The sequence below is a fragment of the Podarcis muralis genome, chromosome 13 (genome assembly GCF_964188315.1).
Source record: "Podarcis muralis chromosome 13, rPodMur119.hap1.1, whole genome shotgun sequence".
In the NCBI taxonomy this organism is placed as follows: domain Eukaryota; kingdom Metazoa; phylum Chordata; class Lepidosauria; order Squamata; family Lacertidae; genus Podarcis; species Podarcis muralis.
This window is the reverse complement of record NC_135667.1, coordinates 27,460,500-27,487,023: the sequence shown is the minus strand read 5'-3', so window position 1 is coordinate 27,487,023 and position 26,524 is coordinate 27,460,500. Positions and strand designations below refer to the sequence as shown.

General features: G+C 46.0%; 1 protein-coding gene across 2 annotated transcripts; it reads right to left on the bottom strand.

The window, feature by feature from the left end:
* Positions 1–854: 854 nt before the first annotated feature.
* RUNDC3A (RUN domain containing 3A) lies at positions 855–23,423 on the bottom strand. 2 transcript variants are annotated; one of them, XM_028703136.2, is made up of 11 exons: positions 23,262–23,423; positions 17,346–17,470; positions 15,456–15,589; positions 12,110–12,195; positions 11,384–11,473; positions 8,465–8,545; positions 6,797–6,962; positions 5,816–5,973; positions 4,259–4,423; positions 4,049–4,155; positions 855–2,654 (listed from the first exon to the last, which is right to left on the bottom strand). In XM_028703136.2, the coding sequence occupies exons 1-11, from the start codon at positions 23,366–23,368 to the stop codon at positions 2,512–2,514; spliced, it is 1,362 nt and encodes a 453-aa protein (XP_028558969.2). In that variant the 5' UTR covers positions 23,369–23,423; the 3' UTR covers positions 855–2,511. The 2 variants fall into 2 exon arrangements, with proteins under 2 accessions (XP_028558969.2, XP_028558970.1); XM_028703137.2 differs by having other exon boundaries at positions 864–2,654; positions 4,259–4,396.
* Between the last annotated feature and the right edge of the window lie 3,101 nt (positions 23,424–26,524).

The window sequence follows — 26,524 nt, the reverse complement described above, 5'->3', positions numbered from 1 at the left end:
ATCTTTTGCCTCCTGTGTAAGGCATTGGTTTGTTCCTGTCTCCTCACCTTCATTCTGCAAGGCTTATTCACTGGATTCCTCCATGAACCTAAATCCTCCCTCCTTTTGATCAGGTGACTAGGTCTTTCTAAAAGCAGAAACAAGCCACTTATTAATCAGCCAAGATACACAATACAAAGAGAAACCCACAGGTGTTTTTGAATCCTCTGTCACAATTGTTCAGTACATAGAAACAAGAACTTCCTAACCACTTTTATCTTGGCTGTTAAAAAGTGTTGCAGATTCCCCCCCCCCCCCCGAATTTCCTGAACCGTTGGAATGCTTAAAAAAACAAACCGCCTTTGCATCAGTCCAGTAGGTCAGTTTTCCCACATGTTGTCAAATTCCAGCTCCCGTCAGCCCCCTTAGCCTAATAGTCAGGGATGAAGGGGGTGGTAGTTGGCAACATCTGGGGAGCCAAGCTTGCAAGTGATTGAACCACTGTAAGAAAGGGATGTTGGGAAGAGAACAAGCATCATCGCCATGGTGTGAGCAGGAATCAGGACCCTGGCGTCCTCCAGGTGATGCTGTTCTCCAGCTCCTATCACCCCTAATCACTGCCCAGGCTGCATCTGGAGGGCCACAGGTTGCCCACCCCTGTTGTAAAAGGTGTTTGAGGAATGGGATACATGAATGAAGATGTAAAAATGTGAATGCAGTTGCATTTGAGATTAGAGTTATGGGTAGAGAAGGAGGTACTCTAAACACCTCTATAACTTATTGTGGCTCTTTAATATATTTCACATTCCTAGGTGCCACAGTCAAGATTTTAGGTAAGCTAAAATCAGGGATGAGATCAAGAGCTCCTTTAGGTGCACCTTATGACTTATTCATTGGCATAATGAGTGTCTCCTCACTCCCAAGCGGCAGAGCACCATCCATCCCATGCCATATTAAAAGCAGGCTCGGGCATTTTTCTTCAGCACCTGTTGTAGTTTGCTACAGGCCTGCTGTACTAGATGCGCAAAAATGGTTGGTTGGTTCTTCAGATCCTGACTTAGAATTTAGCACTGTCGTCGCATGGACTCAGGCTGCAACCCAGTGCACCCTCAGGAACAAAGCTTAATTGAATTTGGTGTGGCTTATTTCTCATTTCAGTATGCTTCCATTTGCACATACGCATTGTAACTCAGAAAGTCCCCAATATAAATCTCATCTTAACTGTTATTCAGTGGCCCCAGACAAGCCATTGTTCTCTAATCCCATCTGCAATGCAGAGATAATACTGCCTTATAGTATAGTGCCATTGTAGGAATAGGAATAATATAGGTGAAGAGCTTTACAGCTGAACCGTATGGCATGAATGTAAAAATTAATTTCCCCAAGCCACTTTTTAAAAAAAGACCTAAGGATGTTTGCAGAAGAAAGATGTGTACCAGAAAAGAGACTTCAACAGACTTTGTCCCATTTTACTGCCAGCTCCTCAAATCTGTTTTAATTCTTGCCCATTAATTCTACAGCTTCCCCAGCTGCTGGTCTATAACAGTTTTTCAGCCGTGGCGAATGAAGTCATCACATACCAGAGCGTTCCTAAGTCTGCTTTGTCAAAACTCTGGTAGGGGAAGGGGCCGATTGTGCCTTGAGTACCACACACCAAAAGACCCGATGTGTAAATCGGCCCTCTTCCACCTTCCAAGACAGTCCCTGAAGTAAAGGGAAGAAAACATCCATTGGGATAGCAACATGCAGGAGAAACACAGGAAGTAGATTCCGCAGTAGTCTGGTAGGGTTGAAGACGGAAGAGGCTTCCTGAATCGCAAAAGAAACCCAGAAATCTGGCGGCAACTTGAAATCCACCACCACCCATTGCAGGAAGGTAGCATGTTTGTTGCTGCAATTCCAGGTTGAATCGCAGGAAAGATGGGAAACTCAACATCCTCCTGCCCTACAGCTTCTCTCACACACTTCCACAGAGCCTCCTGCTGTCGAACAGGGAGGGGACAGACAGGGTCCTTGACAACATCACCTCGACGCTGTGCAAGTTTTCATTACCAAGAATGTGCCTGGGTAGAGAATTTCAACCTGTGTAGCTGTCTTCTGTCTCTTGCCCACCCCTCACCCCTTCAGCCGCAATAATTCAGAGGAATTTTAAGCATTCTCCTCCGGAGACAGCTACCTTCCAGCAATCTCAATCATATATAATATATATATATATATATTACACATAATATACACAGCATCATTTTACAAAAGTGCCTTGGGCAGGCAATCCTTCCTGCTTCCAACAAGCGTGCAGCCTTTTCTTCTTCCCCATTTTAAATCCCGGGCAGGGAAAAAGATTCTAAACGCTTCCCTGCTTCCAGTTTAAGGGGGAAAGTCTTGTGTTTAAAGAAGGGTCCAGTTGAGGATGTGGGCTTGTTACCCTACTGTAACATCAGGCTCAGTAAAGGTACAGCCAAGTCAAAGGGACTCGATTCTCGTTCCCCGCCACACGCATCTATTGTGGTTTGTAGGGATAGCCATCTTGATGTCTCAGCTGGGGCTGTGGGCAGGGCTGGGTTCAATGCTGTCGCTCACCAGGCACTCGTTGGATTTTAGGCTGGCTAAAGACTTGGAACTAGGCAGGGAGGCCAAAGAGCCACAGAGGCCCAGCATTGATGGGGTTGGGTCCTTTCCTGCAGAGAAAAGTAAGGAAACAAGGCTTCAGAGAGATGTTCCTACAGCAGGATCTTAAATTATCATGAATTTGTGTGTTTTTTTAAGGCATTGGAATTGGAGTGGGGCTTCATCTGAAAAATGAAGACCATCCTAAATCAAATTAAAAAATGGCTGTCATTGTCCGTAGCTGCTTCAATTTTTCTCAGGAAAATTTGTGTGTGTGCTTTTATTGATACTTATTCAATGATATACAGAAATATATACCCCTTTATATCTTTATAATATACCGAGATAAACAGCTACTTAGTCTCAAAGATAGCATAGTCGGAAGGAAGAAAATACAAGAAAATGAAAAATCTAAAGAGGGAGAAAGCAAGAGAAAAGAAAAAAAAACTAAATAAAGATAAAAGGACTTTCTGCTGTCTGCAGCTGCATATGATACTTAATTCTTTAAGATCCAACCATTCTATCTTCCATAAACCAGTATTTTGTCAGTCTTCAAATCCAGATATTACAAGCTCATTTTCTCTTTCATGCAAAAAGTCCATAAGAAGTTTCCGATCCCTTAACAAATGCTAGTAATGATTTTTCTCTAATTAAACATGTTAGCTTAGCCGCCTCAGCAAAGCTCAATAATTTTATCAGCCATTTTTCTGTAGTGTCTTTAGGAAAGACAATTTCAACCCCAACCTTCTGCATGGTGGGAGAGGGGGATCACACAAACACTGGAAGAACGTGCAAAGGGATCACGGGGGCTAACCCTACGCATTGTTAGGTTTCCCTGACATCTATGCCTTCAACAGACATAGTTCTACGCCTATGCAGATAAAGCTTCATGGGGGTGGGACTCCTTCCAGCATCTTGCTTCACATGTGAATATTAGTGTGGATGGTGGCAGCATGAGATACCAGACCCATAATGCGCTGCACACATTGTTTTCTGCTGCTATAAGCTCAGCTAAAAAAATGGCAATTCAACAGCTCATGGTTTCCAGTCTTTGGGTAGGGGAGAAGTGCAACTTGAGAAATAGGAGGTGCACATCATTATCTTCCCACCCAAAATAATTTAGTGTGTGTTTGTAAGAAGCCGGTGTAGCACAGTGGTGAGGATCCCCCATGATGCTCACCTGGGTTACTATTGCAACCTCACATAGTTCTTTCAGAGGAAGGGAACTGTGTACACTGACTTCCTCTCTTTGGAGATTAGGTGGTTGTGTCCTGGGAGATATGAAACAGCAGCGCAAAGAGAGTGCCTCCGAGCCTGTGCAAACAAGCCCCTTCCCTCGCCAGAACCCGGATGATGAATTTGGAAGGAAAAGAACCAGCAGGGAAGCTTCCAGGCAAACTTAAGCCCTGGTACTTGTTTCCAGATCAAGCAGTGATTTTTCTCAAACCTGTGCGAAAAAACTTACCCAGTGGCCCCCAAGGTTCTCCTTCATGCTTCCCTTCGCCCATCCTTTGGGAATCCGAGCTCAGGCTGATCTCTGCTGACAGCTGGTCTGTGCTCATGAAGCTGTGCCTGACGGGAAGAGAGAACGAGAAAGCGGGGGTCACCTACATCAAGAGACCTAAGAACTTTCAGCCCCTTTCACCTCCAGGTCTCTTCCTACACACGCTCTTACCTTCTGTACATTTTGGCTTCAGAGCGACTCTCGTTGCCATTCAGAGTCCCCAAAGAGGGCCACTGGTTCACCAAGGGTGCCGCCATTTCCTTGGACAGTTGGGTGAACTGGCTGTTATCTGATGGGATCAGGCCCGTCCTGGGGGTAGAGCGGGAGGAGGGAAGTCTGGTCAAGGAGGAGGGAATGCAACCTGTCAGCTCGAGGCAAAAGAACTAGGGCGCATTGCCGTGTTTGTCCTCCTGCCTAATTCAGTGCAGGCCAAGGGCTATCTGACTTGTTCCATTCTATAATTCCCTTGGTCCGCTGGTGTATATTAAATGTACATACAAAGCAATCATGTATACCCAGGATTCCTTAATGGCTAAGGCTTCGCTGCGTTATGCAATCCTGAGTAGGCGCTTGCAAGCATAAAGAGGTGTCTTGCGGGATTAGATCTAGTCCACTAATTTTTGTAAGAATCCCAGCACCAGAAATAAGGCAGGTGTCTATGGGCAGGAGCACTGTCTGCCTCCTCCTGCAGTAAAACGTCCTAGCTCTTAATCTTCAGTGGAAATGAAATTCTAGTTCTGAATTCTTGATGTGAATCTAGTCATTTCAGATATTCTTTAATTCTATCCACGAAGTGGACATAGGGACACCTGTACAGTTCTCATCCCACGTTGAAAGGGAAGACCTAAAAGGATATTGTAAGCATGTTTCACTGAATGTACTTGCTGACATCGCCCTTCAGAGCCTTCTGCTCAGCTAAAGCGGGATGCAGTAAATGTGGACGTCCACATATAAAAGTTCAAGAATAATTGAAGAGGGCTAATGTGTCTTTAGATAGCGCTATTGTTCGGGATTAGGATCTTTAGCATCACAAACCCAGAATATTTTCAGTTACTCAGATATGGACTTAAGAAGTCAGGAAGTCTAGCCACTGTTTTCAGCAAGAGAAATATTTCCCCATCTAAAACGTTCCCCCAAGCCACCCTGCCATTTTTAAAATTGAACTGGAAAATGAAATTGAAATGTCTGGTCTCAAAGGGACGAAATGTTTTCCCATCATGTTGATTTATTTCCAGTAAGGGGAAAAGGGAAATCTCTACCCCAACTCAACTCCAGCTCAACATTTCAGGAGCCGACATTCCAAATTATGCAAGATTCTGAAGATTAATTCCAGATCCAGTTGCAAAATAGATGCTCTGAATGCAGATAAGTTCAAACAGCGGGGGTCAGAGAAGATTGATTCTACAAACCTTTTAGGACATTTGCTGAAACGTAATGTGAGAAATCATGATTTCTTATTTGTTGTTTGTAATCCTTTTAAAATGATAGATATCCACGGACCCTACAAGGAGTTCCAACAGGCCTCCCTCCAACATGGGGCAAAATGGTAGGTTCCGTGGGACAAGCCACCCATCTATGGTGGGAAATTGAAGGGGAGGGGATGAAGAGTGGGGCAGGAAGCTGCAGAGAGGCATTCCCTTTCAGTGTGGGCCTGGCTGGGGGCACCGGAACAGCGCACGCACACACCCAGTGTGGGGGCAGGACAGTGCAAAAGTTGGATCTACTTACAGCTGTTCCTGCAGCTCCAAGATGACTCCCTCCAGCTCCCGTTTCTCTAACTGGTTCTGCACCTTCACCTCCTCCAGCCTCAATTGCAGGCGTTTGTTCTCTGCCTCTAGGTCCTTCAGCTGTGACTCTCTCAGCCGAACCAGCTCCTCCAGATAGCCCTTAGACACAAAGTGTGTGGAGCAGAAGATAAGTGGATTACTTACGAAAGAGAAAGGTTAGCCTGGTGAAGAAAACTGCCCTGTAAAAGTTCACCGTATAAGCAAGAGCAACGGTGTGGTTATGTACGAGACCAGGGCTTCCCAAACTTGGGTCTCCAGCTGTTTTTGGACTACAACTCCCATCATCCCTAGCTAGCGGGACCAGTGGTCAGGGATGATGGGAATTGTAGTCCAAAAGCAGCTGGAGGCCCAAGTTGGGCTCCATCTAGCTGGTACTGCTAGATGGAGATAGCCTGGTCACAATTATCCATGATCGGATATCATGTTTAAATGACTATAATGGGAATTTAATAGCCCATTCGTCCGACCAAAGGTTCCCAGAATGGATTACAACAAATTGAAACAACAGTAAAAGCAGCGTAAAGCCCCATCGTCCTCAGCCTGAACTGTCAAGTATCTAGGATGGCAGATTTTGTTGTGCAACAATATCTGAATGCCACAGGTTCCCCACCCCTGGGTTAAGAGCATCAAACTGGAAGTGGGAAGACCTGGGTTCAAATTTGTGCCAATGAGCTATATCCCTTACCGCCCCCCCCCCAACCCCAATGCAAATACTATATGCAGAGGAATGATTTGCCTCAGGACCAATGGATGGGATGAGATTATTTGATATCCTTTCCATACCTGCTCTATTCCTGCTCATTTTCACACACACACCCCAAGCTGATACAATTTGCAATTTTAAAATCTGCCAGCAAAGATGCATGTAATGCCATTGGGGTTTGGTCCTCCAAATCATGCGCAGCACTTGAGGTCCAAGTACCTTTTGTGCGTAGACAATGCGGAACTTCTGCTCCATCTTCCGCCATTTGTTGTACCAGCTGTCTTCGGCCGTCACTAGCGGTAAGTAGGGGTGGTCAGGGGAACTGTCTTCACTCGTACTGCTCTCCAAGCTGTGCCTGTCCTCCTCGTCACTTAGGTAATCATAGCTGCTTACAAAGATTAAGAGGCCAGTTGCATTGAAAGGAACTGAAGTAAGAAGCATATTTCCTTGTTTAATGTTCTATTTGAATGGTTTGGGGAATCCCCCCCCAAAAAATCCTGTCATATATGATGCCAGGTGTGGGGTAGGTGACCAAAGCAGGGTTGCAAGTGAAATAGGGAGGCCTGGCAGCCCGAATTGGGGCTGCAGGCTGGAGGTTTTACACCACTGCTAGTAAAAGACACCTTTCCAGACTGCCCAGGGCTGGCCCAAAACATTTTGCGGCCTGAGGTAAAGGATATGAACGCACCTCCCTCTCCCACCTCATTCCATGTACGAACGTTGACAAGACTGGAAGTTGAATGTTACTTTAACGCTAGCAATGGGTTAGTGTCCTTTACCACACGTAGTTGGCTTAGGGGTACAGGGAAGGTTGTGGGGCAAACACAGCTCTGTCTACTCCCTGCTCCTCAGCATCTGCTGCCTGAGGTGGTTGCCACACTCTGCCTAATGTTAGGGCTAGTCCGGCAGCCATAGCAGCATGAAATATAGTGGTACCTCTGGTTGCGAACGGGATCCGTTCTGGAGGCCCGTTCGCAACATGAAAAGAGTGCAACCTGCAGCAGCGCGTCTGCGCATGCGCGGGTTGCAATTCGCTGCTTCTGCACATGATGTCATTTTGCACTTCTGCACATGTGCGAACGGCGAAACCCGGAAGTAACCCTTTCCGGTACTTCCGGGTCGCCATGGGACATAACCTGAAAGAACATAACATGAAGCGGACGTAACATGAGGTATGACTGTAGTAAACTTTTAAAGTAGGATAGAGTGGGTTGTATCACTCTGCAGCCACGCAATACCATTTTTGAATGCTCCTCCACATTAAAAACAAACCAAAAAATGTCCTTCTGGTGGGGGGGGGGGGACTAGCACAGTTCCCTCTCTTATTCTGCTAGTTTTCTATTTGTGAAGAGGTTTTGTTTTGTTTTATGTTGGGGAAACATTCAAAAGCGGCATTCCCCAACCTGTAGTCCAGAGCGGTTGAATTAATTCTGCCACCTCCAAATTCTACCACAACATTCTCACTGCACTATCCTGCAGTGGCGTAGCGTGGGGGGTGCAGGGGGGGCCGGCCGCACCGGGCGCAACATCTGGGGTTAGGGCAAATCCACGGGTTAGGGGGCGCAAATTACTTGCCTTGCCCCGGGTGCTGACAACCCACGCTACGCCACTGCTATCCTGTAACGTGTAAACCCAGGATCATTCTGAATCACCCTCACTTTTGACACATGAGATGTCTGTTTTTACGGCCCACCTTATTTTTCTGTTTGTAAGATGCTTTAAACATATTGGTCGCATTGCATTTTATTGGCAACAAGCTGAAAACTACCGAAATGCTGAATCTTTTGTTCAGAACAACATGTTCAAGGAACCCTCTAATGTTATCTTTCTTAGCCTGGGCCCTGAACTTCACACTCAAAGGCTGTCTGCAGAAGCAGTAGCCCTTACCTCTGGGTAAACTTCAGGTATGGAGTGTAGTCAATAACCACAGGCGTCTTGCCATCCATAATTTCCCCTTTCAGGCAGAAACTGCAAAACATGATCACAACAGGAAGGAATGCAAAGGAAAGCAAGTTATCAAAAGCTATCTCAACACACCTGTCCTTTAGAACACTCGGATGGTTTAGGATTGAATAAAAATTTTCATATCGTGTACGTACAACTAAGTGGAACCTTGTAAACTAACAAACCTGAGGCACCTTAAAGGCTAAAAAGTGCTGCAATTCTTTCATGACTACATAAATCTTCATGAGAAGATTTGGCTCAAGATGGCTGCATAACTTTAAGCTACTCTTTAAGGCCTTTTTTTCCTCCCTCTCTTTTACTAAACAACAGCAACCTTTGAACACACTGAGACTTCAAAAGCATTGTGGTCCCAAGGGGATGCAACCTCATACCAACAGAAGGCAGTGGAAAGCTTCTAAACATAGTTATTAGCCCAATCTAGGTCTGAAATCTGAACTGTCAATTGAAATTGACATGACAGGAAGCAGGAACGAGGGAAGTAAGACTCCAAAATTTATGAGCAGGCGGTCAGAAGGCAGCAAGCTTTCTCACCAATTCAGATGAATGAGGAATACTTTTGCGGATGACTTGAAAGAAGCCTTGTCCCTGTTTAATCAAGATATTCATGCCCAAATGCAAGAGGTTGCCAAAACAGCCGATAAGCATGAACATTTAGGAAACTGGGCATGGAGGAAAAGGAAAATGGGGGGCACTGGGCTAATATTTGGGGCAAGGGACCCCCAAATTGGTGGAAGATCCAGCAACTTTTATATTACAGTGGTTCAAAGATCTCAGGACAGATTAGGAGCTCTCCTCAGGTGACTTTGAGCACATCTACAGAACCGCCAAAATGGCAGGAATGCCAGAGACCTCATAGTGAGAGATGCTATTGCTGTTGTATAAAAGAAAAAGTGCACCTAGCTTTGCACAACCTGTGTATGATCAAGTATCAAGGCATGCGAATTTGGTGTAAACCAGAGGGGAAAGTACAGCAAGGAGGCTGAGTAACAAGATTGATCAACATAGTATGACTTCTACCAATGCTGGGTAATAAATTAAAATGTTGTTTCTAAATGTTGAGAGATTGGATATGGCAACCAATAGAGCAAGAACTACTGCTCTTTGGAAAGCTTACAAACCGGATGTCGAATTTCTGCAGGAAACACATCAGAGAAAGCAGAACACAGAAATGTTATAAAGCAGAAACTGCTGGGCAAATACTGTAATCCAATGCCTACATTTCTTCTAAACTAGAAGACTGGCAATAATATGAGCTAAGAGTCACCGGCTGGTATAGGCTGATATATGCAGTGATCTGAGAGGCTGTTACGTGTCTGTTAAAGAGGCACTAGAGGGCAAAGCAGATTTATGATGCAATCGCTTTTCCAGCTGGGTTTGGGCAAATGATTCATAAATGTAACTTAGAGCACTTATTAAAAGGCAAGAGCAAAAGTGAGAGCAAATAGCTCGGGCTCAGTTCTTTGGTTTTTTGTTTAATCTGAGCAGAGGTGTGAGGTGGGAGTGCCTTCTATCTTGTTTGCTTCATTTTTGTAGTAGAAACCGTGGCCAAAGTTATATGAAGTAATCTTAAGACAGAGGGCTTTATAGAGGGCAGGAAGAATAGATATGTGTTCACGGATGGTGTTTTACTGATGCTTAACAACCCAAAGGAAGCCTTTCCTGAAATTCAGGGAACGTTGCTTATCTTCATGGAGGCAGCTGGCTTGGAAGTAGACTACTCTGAGTCCTCAGTGCCATGCGGGGAGACCCCTCTAGAGGAACAATTACTGCTGCAGATGCAATTTGGATTGCGACTGCAACCTCATAGCATCACACATTTGGGAATAACAATCCCGAAAGGTTTACGTCGGCTGAAGAAACAGAATGTTGAGATGCTACTTGAGGACTGTAGGAAAGACATGGATTGTTGGCGAAAACTTAATCTCGCTCAGCTAGGCAGGACAGCCACAATTATTATGACTCTCCTCCCTAAGGCTTATTTTCCTCTTCCAATTTGCCTAGAAAAAGGAATGACTGGGAAATGGCAAACATACATTTATTAACACTGGTAAGCGATCTAGACTTACTTATTCCAGATCTTGCGAAGATGAAGGGTTGGGAGTAGGGAGCCTTCACCTTTATTATATAACCTGACCAATGAGGCAGTTAATGCCTCAAATAAAAGTTGACCCTGAACTGGATTGGGTCTCAATAGAGCTTGGGAATAATTATAAATATTATCTAGCCCTACAGTTCAGAAGATTGCTTCTGAACATGTAAGGTAAAGGTAAAGGGGCCCCTGACCATTAGGTCCAGTCGTGACCGACTCTGGGGTTGCGGCGCTTATCTCGCTTTATTGGCCGAGGGAGCCGGCATGCAGCTTCCGGGTCATGTGGCCAGCATGACTAAGCCGCTTCTGGCGAACCAGAGCAGCGCACAGAAACGCCGTTTACCTTCCCGCCGGAGCGGTACCTATTTATCTACTTGCACTTTGACGTGCTTTCGAACTGCTAGGTTGGCAGGAGCAGGGACCGAACAACAGGAGCTCACCCCATTGCGGGGATTTGAAACGCTGACCTTCTGATCAGCAAGTCCTAGGCTCTGTGGTTTAACCCACAGCGCCACCCGCGTCCCTTTTTTCTGAACATGTATAGAGTACCAATTCTCCCTCCACAAGAGACAAAGCCCCAGCTGGGGGTGACACAAGAAACCACGGGAACTATGTGCCAGAAACATAGCAGAAGATAAGTCAGCATTCCTTAGTGCATATGGTCCCCCATCCCAACAGACATAACAATGTAAGAAATATCTCTTAAAGCAATAGCACATTAGGGTGAATGATCTGGAGAATAAGATACATACCTGAAGTCTATGGCACTGAGCCCTATCAGCATCCCTGTGAGAACGGTTGATTCCTCTCTCAGCATGATTGCCCCGTCATCATAAAATCTCCTGTAGGGAGGGGAAGGGAGACGGCCTTTTGATTATACTGGGGGACAGGGAGGCCTAGGGGAAGAGTGGAGCTGTTTTCTCTTCAGCTATGTGGCTTCCTCAGTTCTGCTATCTCAAGCACTTTTCATGAAAACTTGGGATTCTGCGTTGCTAAACTCTCAGGAATAGAGCCATGGTGGACACCCTGTGTACACTCGCTGTGAGGAAATGGGCAAATTCTCCAATACAGATCATTTATTTAATTCATAACATTTATATTCTGCTTGATTGAAAAAAGAAAACACACCAAAGCACTTTACAGAAAAGAGGCCTTAATCTATAAGTGAGGTCTTATTTTATGAATTAAATTAATGAGCCCTGCGTCTCTCTTCTTTATTAGAAAAGGGACTATCAATAAGTGTGAGTTTTGGGGGGGGGGTCGGGGAAGGGTGTATAGATACAGATAGCATTATAATCGCCTCTTCCAGGAGGCTGCATATATTGGACTTTGTTTTAAGGTCTTGAAAGTGCAATTGTAGGGCTTCAAAAATCTCCAAAGGAGTGTTGGCAGAGCGGCAAAGGAAAATAATGTGAGCACGTGAGAAGGAATGCCTTATACCCCAAATGCGCTTTGATACAAGCCCCAGAGATGCCCACCTGGTGGTTCTGGTGTCCCGCAGGGCTGTGGTGATGTACTCGGACATGCGCTTCTCCATCAGTGCCACTCGGATCCATGCCCGGCCCTAAAACAGAAAGTTTGTTAAAACAGGCGGAACTGCAGCTGATTTGCACGGCTGTTTCTAATACATTAGGTTGTATTCAGCTAAGTTCTACTCAGACCCATCGAAATTAATGAACCTGAGTTAGTCGTGTCCATTAACTCTGCCCAAGAGGTAGTACTGAATGCCACACATTGTGACCAACTCAAGTAAACTTAACAAAAATTACCTGAATGGGGCCTATAGTTGGTTCAACATGGATCTGCATTGTGACGTCAAGACGGCTTTGGGGGGAAATCTTAGAAAGCCAGGTTACCATTAACCACCTTCAAGCAATGCTGCTTTATAATATATGGGTTGTAAGGAGTCTTTGTGTGCTTCCGTTACTGGTTTGGGGAGTGCTGGATCCTTGAGATAATAATAATAATAATAATAATAATAATAATAATAATAATAATAATAATAATAATAATAATAATAATAATTTATTATTTATACCCCGCCCATCTGGCTGGGTTTCCCCAGCCACTCTGGGCGGCTCCCAATCAGTGTTAAAAACAGTACAGCGTTACATATTAAAAACTTCCCTGAACAGGGCTGCCTTAAGATGTCTTCTGAATATCAGGTAATTATTTATCTCTTTGACATCTGATGGGAGGGCGTTCCACAGGGCGGGCGCCACTACCGAGAAGGCCCTCTGTCTGGTTCCCTGTAGCCTCACTTCTCGCAATGAGGGAACCGCCAGAAGGCCCTCGGCGCTGGATCTCAGTGTCTGGGCTGAACGATGGGGGTCACAATCCATATCTACATACAGTGGTACCTTGGGTTAAGAACTTAATTCGTTCTGGAGGTCCGTTCTTAACCTGAAACTGTTCTTAACCTGAAGCACCACTTTAGGTAATGGGGCCTCCTGTTGCCGCTGCGCCGCTGCTGCAGGATTTCTGTTCTCATCTTGAAGCAAAGTTCTTAACCCGAGGTAATATTTCTGGGTTAGTGGAGTCTGTAAACTGAAGCGTATGTGACCTGAAGCGTATGTAACCTGAGGTACCACTGTATATATCCTAGCAATATCCTGTCATTTATTCATTTTTACAAAAAAAAACCCAAAACCCTATGCTTTGAGGAGTATCTCCCTAAAACAGTTTCAATCCAAATTGGGGAGGGAAAGCACACACCATCTGGCAGCATTTTGATGTGTGAACACAGCCATTGTCTCTTACTCAGACAGTTCCCTCTCTAAGACTGCCATCCTAAGATTCCTTGCACTGGATTCAGTCCAACTGAAATCAATGGGGCTCACTTCTAGGTAACCATGGACTGAACGGACAGGATTAGACTGCGTTCCAAAATGTTTCACTTTGACTTTCCATCATTATCACCATTGTGGTCAAGGATGCCTTGGTTCAGACCAAAAGTCGTAAGCATGATAACACACACCATCCGATACCAACATCCATCATAATCAAATATTTCATCGCCAGCCTTAATGGTTGCCCTTTCATATTCTCTAGGTCAGTAAATCATAAACTGTGTGCTATGTGTGCAATAAATAAAATAATTTAAGGCTGCTGTGGGCAACAAGGACCCACCCACAGTCAAGGCTTGTGCATCATTGCATCACTTGCATTATTTATCGACTGCTCTGGCCTTGTTTCCTTCCAATCAGCCTTGACTGCACTCGGATCGCTCTGCTAACTCTGCATCACTGTGAAGGGATAATTCAATCACTCCCATCGTAGAGATTCCCGAATTGTCCATTCTCAGAGGAGGCTGCCCATTAGGCACCTCTCGTTGAATCACTGCTCTGGGTGCATCTCTTTCTAGTCACATCAAGATCAGTGATTCATACAAAAGATGGTTGAGTCTCACTCCGGTTTGGCAATTCTTGCCTCGCTGCTTGTAAGAAAAGCGTGCCACCAATTTTAATTTAGAAAAGAAAGGTGCTTCAGCTGTCAGAAGTTTGTGACCCACTGTTCCACACATTCTTCATGAAATAGATGAATTAAATTTGATAGGGTTGAGCTCTGTATATATACAGGCAACATTGTTCTAATAAATTCTGAGCCAGATAAGTCGATACTGGATGTGATAAAAAATGATGAATGGTTTTTAAGGTAGCATATTACAAGATTAATGTTAATAAAACAAAACTGTTATCCTTTCTTTTCTCCTGAAGTAAGCTGCTTAATATAAAATCTCAAACTAATCTGGTATTCATGAAAAACAACAGCAGCTTAATATGAGGGAATTGTATTTACTAAGCATAGAATTTGCATCTCACAAATCACTTAGTCCAACACCCCCACTCTGCTAATGAAGTAGATCCTAATAAATTTACTCTTGAGAAGCTGGGGGTAAAACTGCTTAGGGGAAATTGGTAAAATTGCTTTAATGGCAAGGTGTGGATGTGACACAATGATCAAAAGGAATATATGTTGACAGTTTACAAAATATTAATGATTCAAAACAGAATATGAAGAAATGACAGCTTCTAATCAACACATCTATATCTGTGTTGAACCAAAGGTCCTGGAAGCTCTTTCTATCAAGGAAGTTGCAGAGTAAATAAGTCTGAAGAGTCTGAAGCATTTTGAAGAGTTTTGGATCTTGAAAGGGAAAGATGTAACTGGTTGTAAACTGCTGTTGTAAATCGAATAATCAATTTATACACCTGTGTAAACTGATTAAGTAGGTTTCCGAGCACAATTCAAAGTGTTGGTGCTGACCTTTAAAGCCCTAAATGGCCTCAGCCCAGTATACCTGAAGGAGAGTCTGAGGGTCTTCTGGCGGTTTCCTCACTGCGAGATGGGAGGTTACAAGGAACCGGGCAGAGGGCCTTCTCGGTGGTGGCGCCCACCCTGTGAAACGCCCTCCCATCAGATGTCAAGGAAATAAACAACGATCAGACTTTTAGACGATATCTGAAGGCAGCCCTGTTTAGGGAACTTTTTAATGTCTGGTGTTTTATTGCGCTTTTAATTCTGTTGGGAGTCGCCCAGAGTGGCTGGGGGAAATTATTATTATTATTATCCTGAACGAAGCTATTTTCCCTTCTTTTTTAGTGGTGTATCTCTGTCCTAAGGTAGTCATCCTAGAATTGTGAAATGGAAATAAGTTGCTAATATATATATATTTTTTAATTTTGTAGAAGCATGGCAATAACCATTTTGGAAAAGGGATTCCCTTTCTGCATGATTTCAGTGGTTCCCCGTGAGCATTCAGCAGCACAGCTGCAAGGAAAGGGTGAGCGACAGGGCTTGCCTCAGTCAATGAGGGCTTCTGACCTTGGCTCTAGAGGTGCTGATGTTCTCCATGTTCTCAATGCTGCTGACGCAGTTATTCGGGACTTTGCTACAGGCCAGGCGGATGTAATCCCAGAAGCCACGTTGCCCATCGGAGCTGAACCAGCTGACAGGACCTGAGGAGGAGGCAGGGAAGACACTTTGTAAACAGTAAAACTACTGCCTATCTATCACCCACCTGCTCTGGAAAATATTCTGGTAGCACTAGCCAAACAAACAAATAATATAATCCAAGGGCATAAAAACCTTGCTCAATCTTCTTTCTCAAGCCTTTCTTTTGCATCAGCTCAGGGATAAGGAATATATGGGCATTCAGATGTTGCTGGACTACAGTTCCCATCATCTCCTATGCTGGGTGGGGCAGACAGGAATTGGAGTCCACCACCATCTGGAGGGGGACACGGGTGGCGCTGTGGGTTAAACCACAGAGCCTAGGACTTGCTGATCAGAAGGTCGGCGGTTCGAATCCCCACGACGGGGTGAGCTCCCGTTGTTCGGTCCCAGCACCTGCCAACCTAGCAGTTCGAAAGCACGTCAAAGTGCAAGTAGATAAATAGATACCGCACTGGTGGGAAGGTAAACAGTGTTTCTGTGCACTGCTCTGGTTCGCCAGAAGTGGCTTAGTCATGCTGCCACATGACCCGGAAGCTGTACGCCGGCTCCCTCGGCCAGTAATGCGAGATGAGCGCCGCAACCCCAGAGTCAGCCACGACTGGACCTAATGGTCAGGGGTCCCTTTACCTTTACCTTTACCATCTGGAGGAGCACAGGTCTTTCATCCCTTCTCTGAATGATAGACCTAGAGGCTCTGCCATACACTTTGGAACTCCAGACTGCTAACTATTTCAGTATCAGATGTCTGCCTGGGGGAATGGTTCCGGTAAACACAGTGGTTAAGAAGACAAGCGATTAACTGGGAGGAGGAAACCTAACTAAACTTTCAGCTTAGCCATTGAAGTCACTGCTTGGCCTTTGACAAGCCACTATCTCTGGCTCTCAGGCACAGGCCTTCAGTCTGGAACAGGGGGATAATAATACAGGCACACATCACAGGGTTGCAGTAAGAACTGCAGAAGCTAGGCCAGAAGCAAGTGCACTTGGTCAGCCAGCCAGGGTTTGGAGAAAATACGAGGATTAATTAAAAGGATTTCCCTGCGCTTGTTGCATGATAGCCAGGAAATGCACTTATCCGAGCCAAACTAGATGAAGTGCTGCTCATGCAGTTGACAATCCCATGAATGGCTCCTAAAAAGTGAATTGGGGGTGAGGGTCCTGATCAGGTCCCCTGCACCGGGGAAGGAGATCCAGTTGGAGTGAATGGGAGCTGCCTGCCCTCCCCAAGGCAAACAATAGGCATAGATTGTCCAGATCAGGGCTGCAGCGGAGGGCAGGGAATGGGTGAAAGTCTCCCAGCCTTCATTCCAGGGTCCCCATCAGGAGTGGTCCACTGCATCTGCAGTTTACTTTGTGAAAGGCATTTATGCAATTTGCTAATTGTGTGCACGGTATCGCTTCCAGCTTAGCCCTCGGTCAAACCTGCAATGCTGTCGTCTCCCTGCACCACGACGTATGATGCAATATTTGCTCAACCCCCATATACATTGCACAGCAGGTGTTGGGGGGGGGAGAACCTCTGGCCTCCAGAAGCTGCTGAACTACAACTCCCATCAGCCTCAGCAAATATGGCCAATGGCTAGGGATGGTGGGAGCTGGAGTTCTGCAACAACTCTCTCGGAGGGCCAAAGGTCCCCCACACCTGCTGTGTAGCAATAGTGCTGAAAATGAGGACAATAAAATGAAGAACGAGAGAGAGAGGGGGGGGAGGGAGGGAGGAAGGAAGGGAAGGAGATCACCCATCAGTGCAAACCCTACCATGATCCCCCTTGAAGCGATGGCTGAGGATGTGTTCTAGAATAGCAGCGAAGTTCACAAACTCCTCTGATGAGTCATCAATGGGTTCTATGGTATATTTCTCCAGCAATGTTTTCACAGAGAATCTACAGAGGGAGGCCAAGAAAGCAAAACGAAACACCATAACCAGGTTTGAGTATGAAGTGTATGGGGAGAAAGAGGAACCCAGCTTTTAAGAAGGGCTTTCCCCCTCCCCAGCTTATTCTTGACCAGTCCCCGACAAATGGTTCCTCTCATTCTTTCCAAAGCATGAGTACGAAGTGGTCTCCTCTTCCTTCCTCTTCCCCAGAATAGAAAGAGCCTTTGATAGATTTTATTCAAACCAGAAATTGCTATCAGAATGCTTGGGTCTCGGCTCTGGGAAATGTGAAGTGGCTTCCAGACATAAGCAGAGTGCCTTCATTTCCTTATTGAACATACACGGCCTGCCCCTCCCAAACATCTGGGATCGCAGCCAGCTTTCTCTGATCACAAGGTATGGCTTTCAGGAAAGTCAAAGCCCCAGCTCTCTTTTGTTTCTCTCTTCAATTCACCACTGATCATATCAGTGACAATATAGTCCCTTCTCTATTTGCACAGCACCAAGTCCATGGTTCTTAAACTCTCTCCCTGCAGGGAGCCCTTTACATATCAGCTGGCCTGTTAAAGGATCTCAAGAGCATCGGCCACAGAATCCCTCCTCCTTGCTGTCATAGAGGAAAGTGGGACATGCTGGGTTGCATTCATCGAAGCCCCTATTTATCCATTTTCATCACCCTGATATGAACATGACATAATGTTCACAAGGTCCTTGTGCAGCAGAATGTTCTTCCCCTCTGCTCTTTCATTGAACAGTCCTGTTTTGCTTCAAATCCAGCAACATTGAACGAGATCTCCTTATCCACAACCTAATGGTGGCTGCATATGCCTAGGTCTACCTAGGGTGGCTGTGTGTTCTACCTTACAGAGAACAGTCCTCTGTTTTGAAGATCCTCTTATGTAAAGGGCTGCCCAGCCTAAGTCCAGTTTAAAGGAGGAGGAGGTGGCGGCAGAACGAGGGCTTTGAAGCTGCCTATCAGCAAAGACCCCCACCTAGACAGCAGACCTATCAGAAACTTAGATCATCTGGACAGTCTTCCCCACTATGGTGAGAGCCATTGCATTTCTATTTAAAGTGCAGGAATGATTTATAAATGTCATAACGCCAGTAATATCGCTTTGAATTTTGTTTGGTTGCCTGTCTCTAGCATTTTTGTCTTATCCTGCTATGGCTGTATGCTAATGCAATAAAGGTTTGATTGATATTCTGATTTATAAATTTGCACATATACATATAAATTAGCCTATGCAAATCTTATGCAAATCAGCACCATCTCCCATCTTCTGCTGCCTCTTTACCCCCTGCTCCCCCACAGCCACACTGGCTGTCTCTGCAAAAAATAGAGGCAATTTTGGAAAACAATGAATCCGAAGCCCTGTGCAACTGTTTTGTTATCCTTCCTGCTCTATCTCTTTCTCAGTGCTGATTCTCCCCCCCCCCCCGCAGGCAGGTTTGCATGGATCGTACTCTTGACGCCCACACTGCCAGCTGGCCCTGGGGCTGTTTGAAGCTAAGGTTTGTCAGCAAAAGGCAAATGGATGGAAGGAGAAGGGGTTTTAGATGCAGTCGCTGATATCCAAGCTCTGAGATGGATCCTATGCCGTTTGAGGCTTGTCAGTTAAAACCTCAACGATGTAGATGCCATGCTGACTTGTGTGCTCTTGATCGCAGGCCAGTAGGACTACGGGGTGAATCAGCACAAGGCTCAGAGGGCTGGATAGCAAGCGGCAGACTTTGGGGTCTCAAATTTCAGCGGCACCCTTTGTGACACCAAAGTTTGGCACCTCTCGCCTTCCATTCTACATCATAAATATGGTGCCCCCAAGGTTCCATACCCAAAGCAACCAGTTGCACTCCCCTAAATCCACCTCTGTGGAGGAGTCTCCTTCGGGGTATTCTTACCCCTACCATCTACTTTTCTGGGTTCCCGGGTTCTTTTTCATGCAAGATTTGTGGCAGTACGCACAGTGAATAGCATACCTTCCAACATTTCTCTGATGAAAATAGGGATGTCCTATTCAACAACACAATTTTATTAGTTATACCCTGCCCATCTATCTCAGCCACCCCGAGTGGTTTCCAACATATATAAAAACATAATAAAGCATTAAACAGTAAAAAAAAAACCTTTCCTGCCTTCATATGTCTACTAAAGGTTGTATAGTTACTTATCTCCTTGGCTCGGGGTCGCATAACTCCATACCCTCCAACATTTCTCCGCTGAAAATCCGGCAACAGTTAGTCATTCTTACTGAAAACAATGGCATGTGACTTAGGCCCCATCCGCACTATACATTTAATGCAGTAATATACCACTTTAAACAGTCAAGGCTTCCCCCAAGGAATCCTGGGAACTGTAGTTTGTTAAGGGTGCTGAGACTTGTTAGGAGACCCCTTTTCCCCTCACAGAGCTACAGTTCTCAAGAGTGGCCCAACAGGCAATTCCTCTTCCTTGAGAACTTGGGGAACTGTAGCTCTGCGAGGGGAAAAGGGGTCTCCTAACAACTCTCACCCTCCTTTAACAGGCCACAGTTCCCATGATTCTTTGGGGGGTGAAGACATGCTTAAAGTGGTTTGATACTGTTTTAAATATATACAGTGGTACCTCAGGTTAAGTACTTAATTCATTCCGGAGGTCCGTACTTAACCTGAAACTGTTCTTAACCTGAAGCACCACTTTAGCTAATGGGGCCTCCTGCTGCCGCCGTGCCGCCAGAGGCCGATTTCTGTTCTCATCCTGAAGCAAAGTTCTTAACCTGAAGCACTATTTCTGGGTTAGTGGAGTCTGTAATCTGAAGCATATGTAACCTGAAGCGTATGTAACCCGAGGTACCACTGTAGTGCAGACAGGAACCGAGTAAAAATTAATTTTTGTTGGATTGTGCCCAGAGACTACATTTCTGGCAGTTGCTGGTGATGAATCCATCGTGCACGGAGTTAACAAGTCCCCTTAAAACAAATTGTTGTGATTTTTTCAGGGAAAAGGCAAACCAGAAAGTGGTCCACTAGGATATGGGAGGCAATACTGATGGAGAAACCTAAATAAATTCAAGGTTCTACAGGTGCCTTTCTGCTGAAGTGCACTTTCGACCCTGGTTTTCCTGCACAGCATTCTTAAAATGGAATATAGGTCTCACACAAAACAAAAACAAACAGTTAATGGTGCAATCCTGTGCACACTTACCTGGAAGTAAGCCCCACCAAACACAATGGTATCTACTTCAAGGAAACTTGCATAGGATTGCACTGTAGATGTCATTTTCACTGGAAGATAGGAAGCTGCCTTATGACAAATCAGACAACTGGATCATCTAACTCAGTACTGTCAGCAGTGACTGACAGCTGCTCTTCAGGGTTTCAGGTGGGCCTTTATCCCACCACCATCTGGAGATGCTGGGGACTGAGCTTAGGGATCTTCTGCATGCAGGGCAGATGCTCTGCCACTGAGCTCTAGCTCTTCCTGTTTACTTCTGTTGTACTGTTTAATACCCACCTATGTGGTGAAGTTTGCATCACACAGGAAAATGCAGACCCACAAATGCTGTTGGCAAAGGCATGTAAAAAAACTGGACCCACCATCAAACAAATATGTAAAAAAGTGTTTAGTGTATCTATTTAAATATCTTAATCTCTTTTTTCTTTCCAATTTTTGCATCTTTTCGCAGCTTTGTTTTGGAATAATAGTACTGTAATTAAAAATGGAGGGTTTTTGAATCTTCATCAATTTCATCTCCTCTCTGTTCTTTCTCTGCTTCATTCTTTAGGCACTTTATAAATTAACCATACAAGCCATGGCTAATGTAAATAAATACATAAAAACTTCCTTTTGCTTGCTTTGTGTGCCAAGCTCAGCCGAAGACCATACGATTACTTGCATTTTGAGAAAGTGTGTGAATATTTTTTCTTTCATGATATTGTAAGTATTAAGCACCCATAGTTTTATTTTCCCCCTCTCTCTACAACCCCCAAATTATGTACTCCCAGTTGTATTGATCAATTCAGCTTCCCTTTCCCATACCTTTCCCAATTCTGCTGTATGTTTCTTCTGGTAAGGGCAATTAGACTAGGGGAAGGGCAATTAGACTAGGGGACAAATTTTAATTAAAATTTCCAACCAGTCCTTGAAAAGATGTTGGGCAAGACAGAGAAGCAGAACTTCCTTCATTGAGGAATACAAATAGCACAGTAACCCATTGTTCCCGGCCCTCTCATTGGATATACAATACATGATGCCAGTGCCAATAAACCAAATTCTGACCAATTTTCAAGCAGTGATACTCTGCATTTACTCTTACTTCTCTGCCAAAAGCTCTCCCCCAAGCTCATGGTAAGGCCCAGCCTTCACTTCAGTTACATATCTCAGCCTACTACAATAGGCCTATTAACTCTTCCCCTTCCTTTTCCTTCCCCCCAATTTCTTTTTTTAAATTCTTGGCAATACTAGATTGACAAAAAGCCTGCCCTTCCACCTAAAATGGGGCCACCTTCTCCTAGCTTCATCAGTGCTTGTCTGAGTGTGAGACACAGGGTGGGAAACCGGCAGTCCTGGTACAACAACAGGCTGATGTCTCTGCACCAACCTGGTGCTCGCCAGATGTTTTAGACCACAGCTCCCATCAACTCCTGGCCAGCACAGCTGTAGTACAAAAACCTCCTGGAAGGCACCAGGTTGGCGAAAGCTTCCCTGCACCTGGCTCAATGCCTTTTGTTAGGTTGCTAAGGCAGCCACCTCCTGTATTCCACCCTCCCTCCCCCCACTTCTGCTGCTCATAAGATGCTCCACAGTGACGTCACTTCCCACTTCTCATATCTCCCCAACCAGGGTGCCTGCATTCATCTTTGCATACCACAGAGCTCTTTCTTTTCCTTCAGGAAGAGAGGAAGTTAAGTAGGAAGAGTGCCCTGCCCCAACGCCTTCTCTGCCCTACTTCTTTTCTCTTTGTGGCATTCCCATCACCATCACCTCCCCTCACCCTGAAGGACAACAACGTGCAGAGGGGCTGCAGGCAGCAACCTCTCACTCTTCTCCCTCCTGCCTCCCAGAATTTTCCATCTTCAGTTGGTCCTCTGAGCAGCACTTCCAAGCACCAGCCAGCGAGTTGCCCACTGGCTGTAGGTCCCATAGAGATATATAGCTAGCGACTGAGGAAGATTCTTCCCCTAGTGTGGGAGAACCTCCTACACGGCCAGATTCCCCCATCATCCCCATGAAGGACACATTTCTGAAAACCAGGCCTGCCCTACCAAACGGAACAAACACCCCAATGTTTGCTCCTCATCTTTCCTTGTTGACAAATTGATTCTGGAAACACAACAGACCCTCTTCTGCCGATTCCTCCATTGCCTTTGGCCTGTTTGTCCGTCCATTTCTTCCTATTAGCTTCCCTCGTTCCCCTCATTTATCACCCACCCTTGAATTTCACAACCCCTGGTTGCATTATCTTTCCCCTTTATTTTTTTTAAAAAATAAGCTCCCCCCACCTTCCCAAGGATATTGCTGTCCTCTGTTGTCACACTGCCTGCCTGAAGCTGTACTGATCATCTCAAGCACCATTTCCAGACGGGCTAACAATTCTATTAGACATAAGATGCCAATAATAGGAGGTTTCGTTTCTGTTGTTGTTGTTGGGCAGCCATCCACCTTCATGGAACAGTTCCACCTCATCCCCTCGCCTAGCCTCCTTGCCATCCTCTCCATCTTAGGGGACGCAGGATGGTCTTCCCACCTCCACCCTCGGGCGGGGGGGGGGGGAGGGTTTCCTCGCCCGCCTCCGCTGGCAACCCGAGGCGCTCTTTACCTGCAGACGGTGATCAGGTTTTTCCTCTCCACGGCGATGTTCCTGGAAGAGGCTTTCTTCGAAGAGAGCCCTAGCGCCATGGTCGACTGGAGGCAGTTCGGTTCCATCCAGGGGAGAGACGCTCTGGGTCCTCCGGGTGGCGCCCCCTCCTCTTCCTCCTCCTCCCCCTCCTCCCCACCCCCTCCCCTCCCCCTGCCTCTCCTCCCTGCCCTCCCCCAGAAGACGAGGCGTTGGGTCAGCCTTCTCCAGGATCGGATAGCACGGAAGTATCGCCCGCCTCTCTCTCGTCCTAAAATTAGCTCCAGCCCCCTGCTTGGAGGGCGAGAGCGAACAGCGAAAGATGGGAGGATGGCCGGGAGGAGCTCTCCTTGGTCCTGATGGAAAACAGGCGCCTCCTCCTCCCGATGGGAAGCCAGCCCCTCTCGCCAATGACGTGATGGGCGGATGAGAGGGAAAGGGGAGCAGCCGGGAAGGGAAGGGAGGAAGACAGCGTCGGAGGAGAGGAGGACCTCATGTCGCCTGGAACAGGGAGGGGAAAGTCTGCCTTAGATGCATTCCACTCTCTCCCCTGCTCACTGTTTCCAGCACGGTGCATTATGCAGACGCAGCTCATCCATTCCCCACAACACCCCTGCGAGGTTGGCTTTTAAAAAGAGAAAAAAGGCCCTGTCAGAACGGAACACAGGGACCCTGATCCCCACCCCACGGTGTTTTGATGCCTGAGGCAAATGTGTGTGTACACACACACACATTCACACACACACATATAAAAGGTAAAGGTAAAGGTACCCCTGCCCGAACAGGCCAGTCGTGACCGACTCTGGGGTTGCGTGCTCATCCCGCTTAAGAGGCCGGGAGCCAGCGCTGTCCGAAGACACTTCCGGGTCACGTGGCCAGCGTGACGAAGCTGATCTCGCGAGCCAGCACCAGCGCAGCACACGGAAACGCCGTTTACCTTCCCACTATAAAGCGGTACCTATTTATCTACTTGCACTTAGGGGTGCTTTCGAACTGCTAGGTGGGCAGGAGCTGGGACTGAACGACGGGAGCTCACCCCATCACGGGGATTCGAACCGCCAACCATACGATCGGCAAGTCCAAGGCACTGAGGTTTTACCCACAGCGCCACCCGCGTCCCTTCACACACATATAGAATATGTGTGGATAGATAGCTCAGTTGCTAGAGCAGGAGGCTCTTAATCTCAGGCTTGTGCCCCACGTTGGGCAAGAAGATTTATATGATTCACACACATATAGAATCATATAAATCTTCTTGCCCAACGTGGGGCACAAGCCTGAGATTAGGGGCCTCCTGCTCTAGCAACTGAGCTATCTATCCACACACACACACACACACACACACACAATATATATATACAAATTGCTTTCCTCACCGTGATACAACCTGTCAGAAAGCTGTCCCGTAAAAGTCCAACTAGAAATGGGAAAGGTACATATTTATTATTAGTTCAAAATGAGGAACTTCCCAGGAGTTACATCTGCCTGTCTCCCATTCTGCTCTTTTTACTGGCACCCAAGCCCGCTGTCTGAGGTAACCACTTTGCCTCACCTCAGTGTCTCTGACTAAAGTGAAAAATGGCCTCTTGCCCAGGGGCTATTAATGAAATGCAGGAAGGGCATGGATTTTGTTTATTTAATACATTTATATCCAAGGAGCTGAAAGCAACATACTTGGCTCTCACCTGCCCATTTTATCCTCACAACAACTCTGTGAGGTAAATTATTAGGCAGAGAGATCATGACTGGCCCAAGACTACCCTGGTTGTGTCGAGATTTAAATCTTGGCCTCCTAGGTTGTAGTCTGACACTCTAACCATTTCGCCACAATAGCTCTCTAAGTTGAACTTAGGTCTCTGGGTTACTTGCTTTTGCCAGATTCATATTAGTTTAAATTGTCTAGACAATGACATCTGATAAATAGCAGTCCTATCAGGTTACAGATTCAATAGTCTTTAGCACAATCTCAAACATTGTTTGTTTGTTTGTTTGTTTGGCAGAGAGATGCTGGTGCGCGCTCTCTCTCTCTCTCTCTCTCTCTCTCTAACACACACAACATGTGCTCGTGCACATTCAGGCTGACTGGAGAAGAGGACCTCTGAACACAACCAGAGTGCTTCCTGTAGCTGAGTCACCAATGGCAGGTCATTAAAATGGGCTCTTGCAGAACAGCACACTCAGAGGAACTAAACAGTGTGCATCCATTTCAAGTCACGGTTACATTTATAAAGAAAGCTTTGTGTTCTGTTTTGCTTTGTTAATCTACTACCTTTGTAGTTAACCAACAGGAGAAGGAAAGAGCTTGTTTCTCTCCTTCCACTGGGGACTGTTGTCGAGCACACACAAAAAGTCTCTTTAAAATTGGCTGGGGGGGGGTTGTTTTCCTTTGGGAATTCCACCCCCCTTTACCTTTATTGTCTGACTGCTACGCTTGTGGTCAGCAAAATATCCCCCCCAGGTCTGTTCAAGTGACCCTGAGGGTTTTTGTTTGACCTTGCTTATTTATTTATTTCCCCAGTAATTGTAGGCTGAGCTATTTGCTGTGCACCCACTTGAGAGCTTGTATATCTTGTTCACTCCTGCTCTCTGCTGGTGGACTTCAGTACAATCTGAATTTCTTCCAAGGAAGTGGAGGGGGCGGGGGGGGGGGGACGACTGTCTCTCCAGAAGGAAGATTCTGCCTCCTAATGGAGAAAAGGGTGAATTCTTCTGCTTCCTCCCAACTGCCTAGGCACAGCCACTAGGACTGCCAGTTGAGCAGGGGCAAATGGAAGGGAAACGGCCTGCTTTGCTGCCTTGCTTGCAACAGCAGGCTTGGTCTACAGCTGAAGCTTTTCATGGTATGAAGATGATAAACTTTACTGTCTGCGCATCAAGCTGCTTTTAAAGGCACAGGCACCAGGGAAGGCTCAAAAGTTGGGAACCCACGCACCCCCAGGGTGGAAGGTGCAGAGTTTAGAGTGAGGATGGGCTCACTGGAGCTTTGCCCCAGACCGTGGCTTTTATTTTCTTATGTAGTAATGTTGCTCCATCTAGCTCAGTATGCTTTACACTGACTGTACCAAATGGTGTGAAGCCATATCATTGCTCCATCAGTTTTATCTGCAGTAGCTCTCCAGGGAATCAGGCGGGTCTTTCATCACAACCCTACCCAGATCATGAACCTGGTTCCTTCTGCATGCAACACCTGTGTCCTGTCTCTGAGCTATATAGCCCTCCTTCTCTAATAGAAATGCCTGGATGTT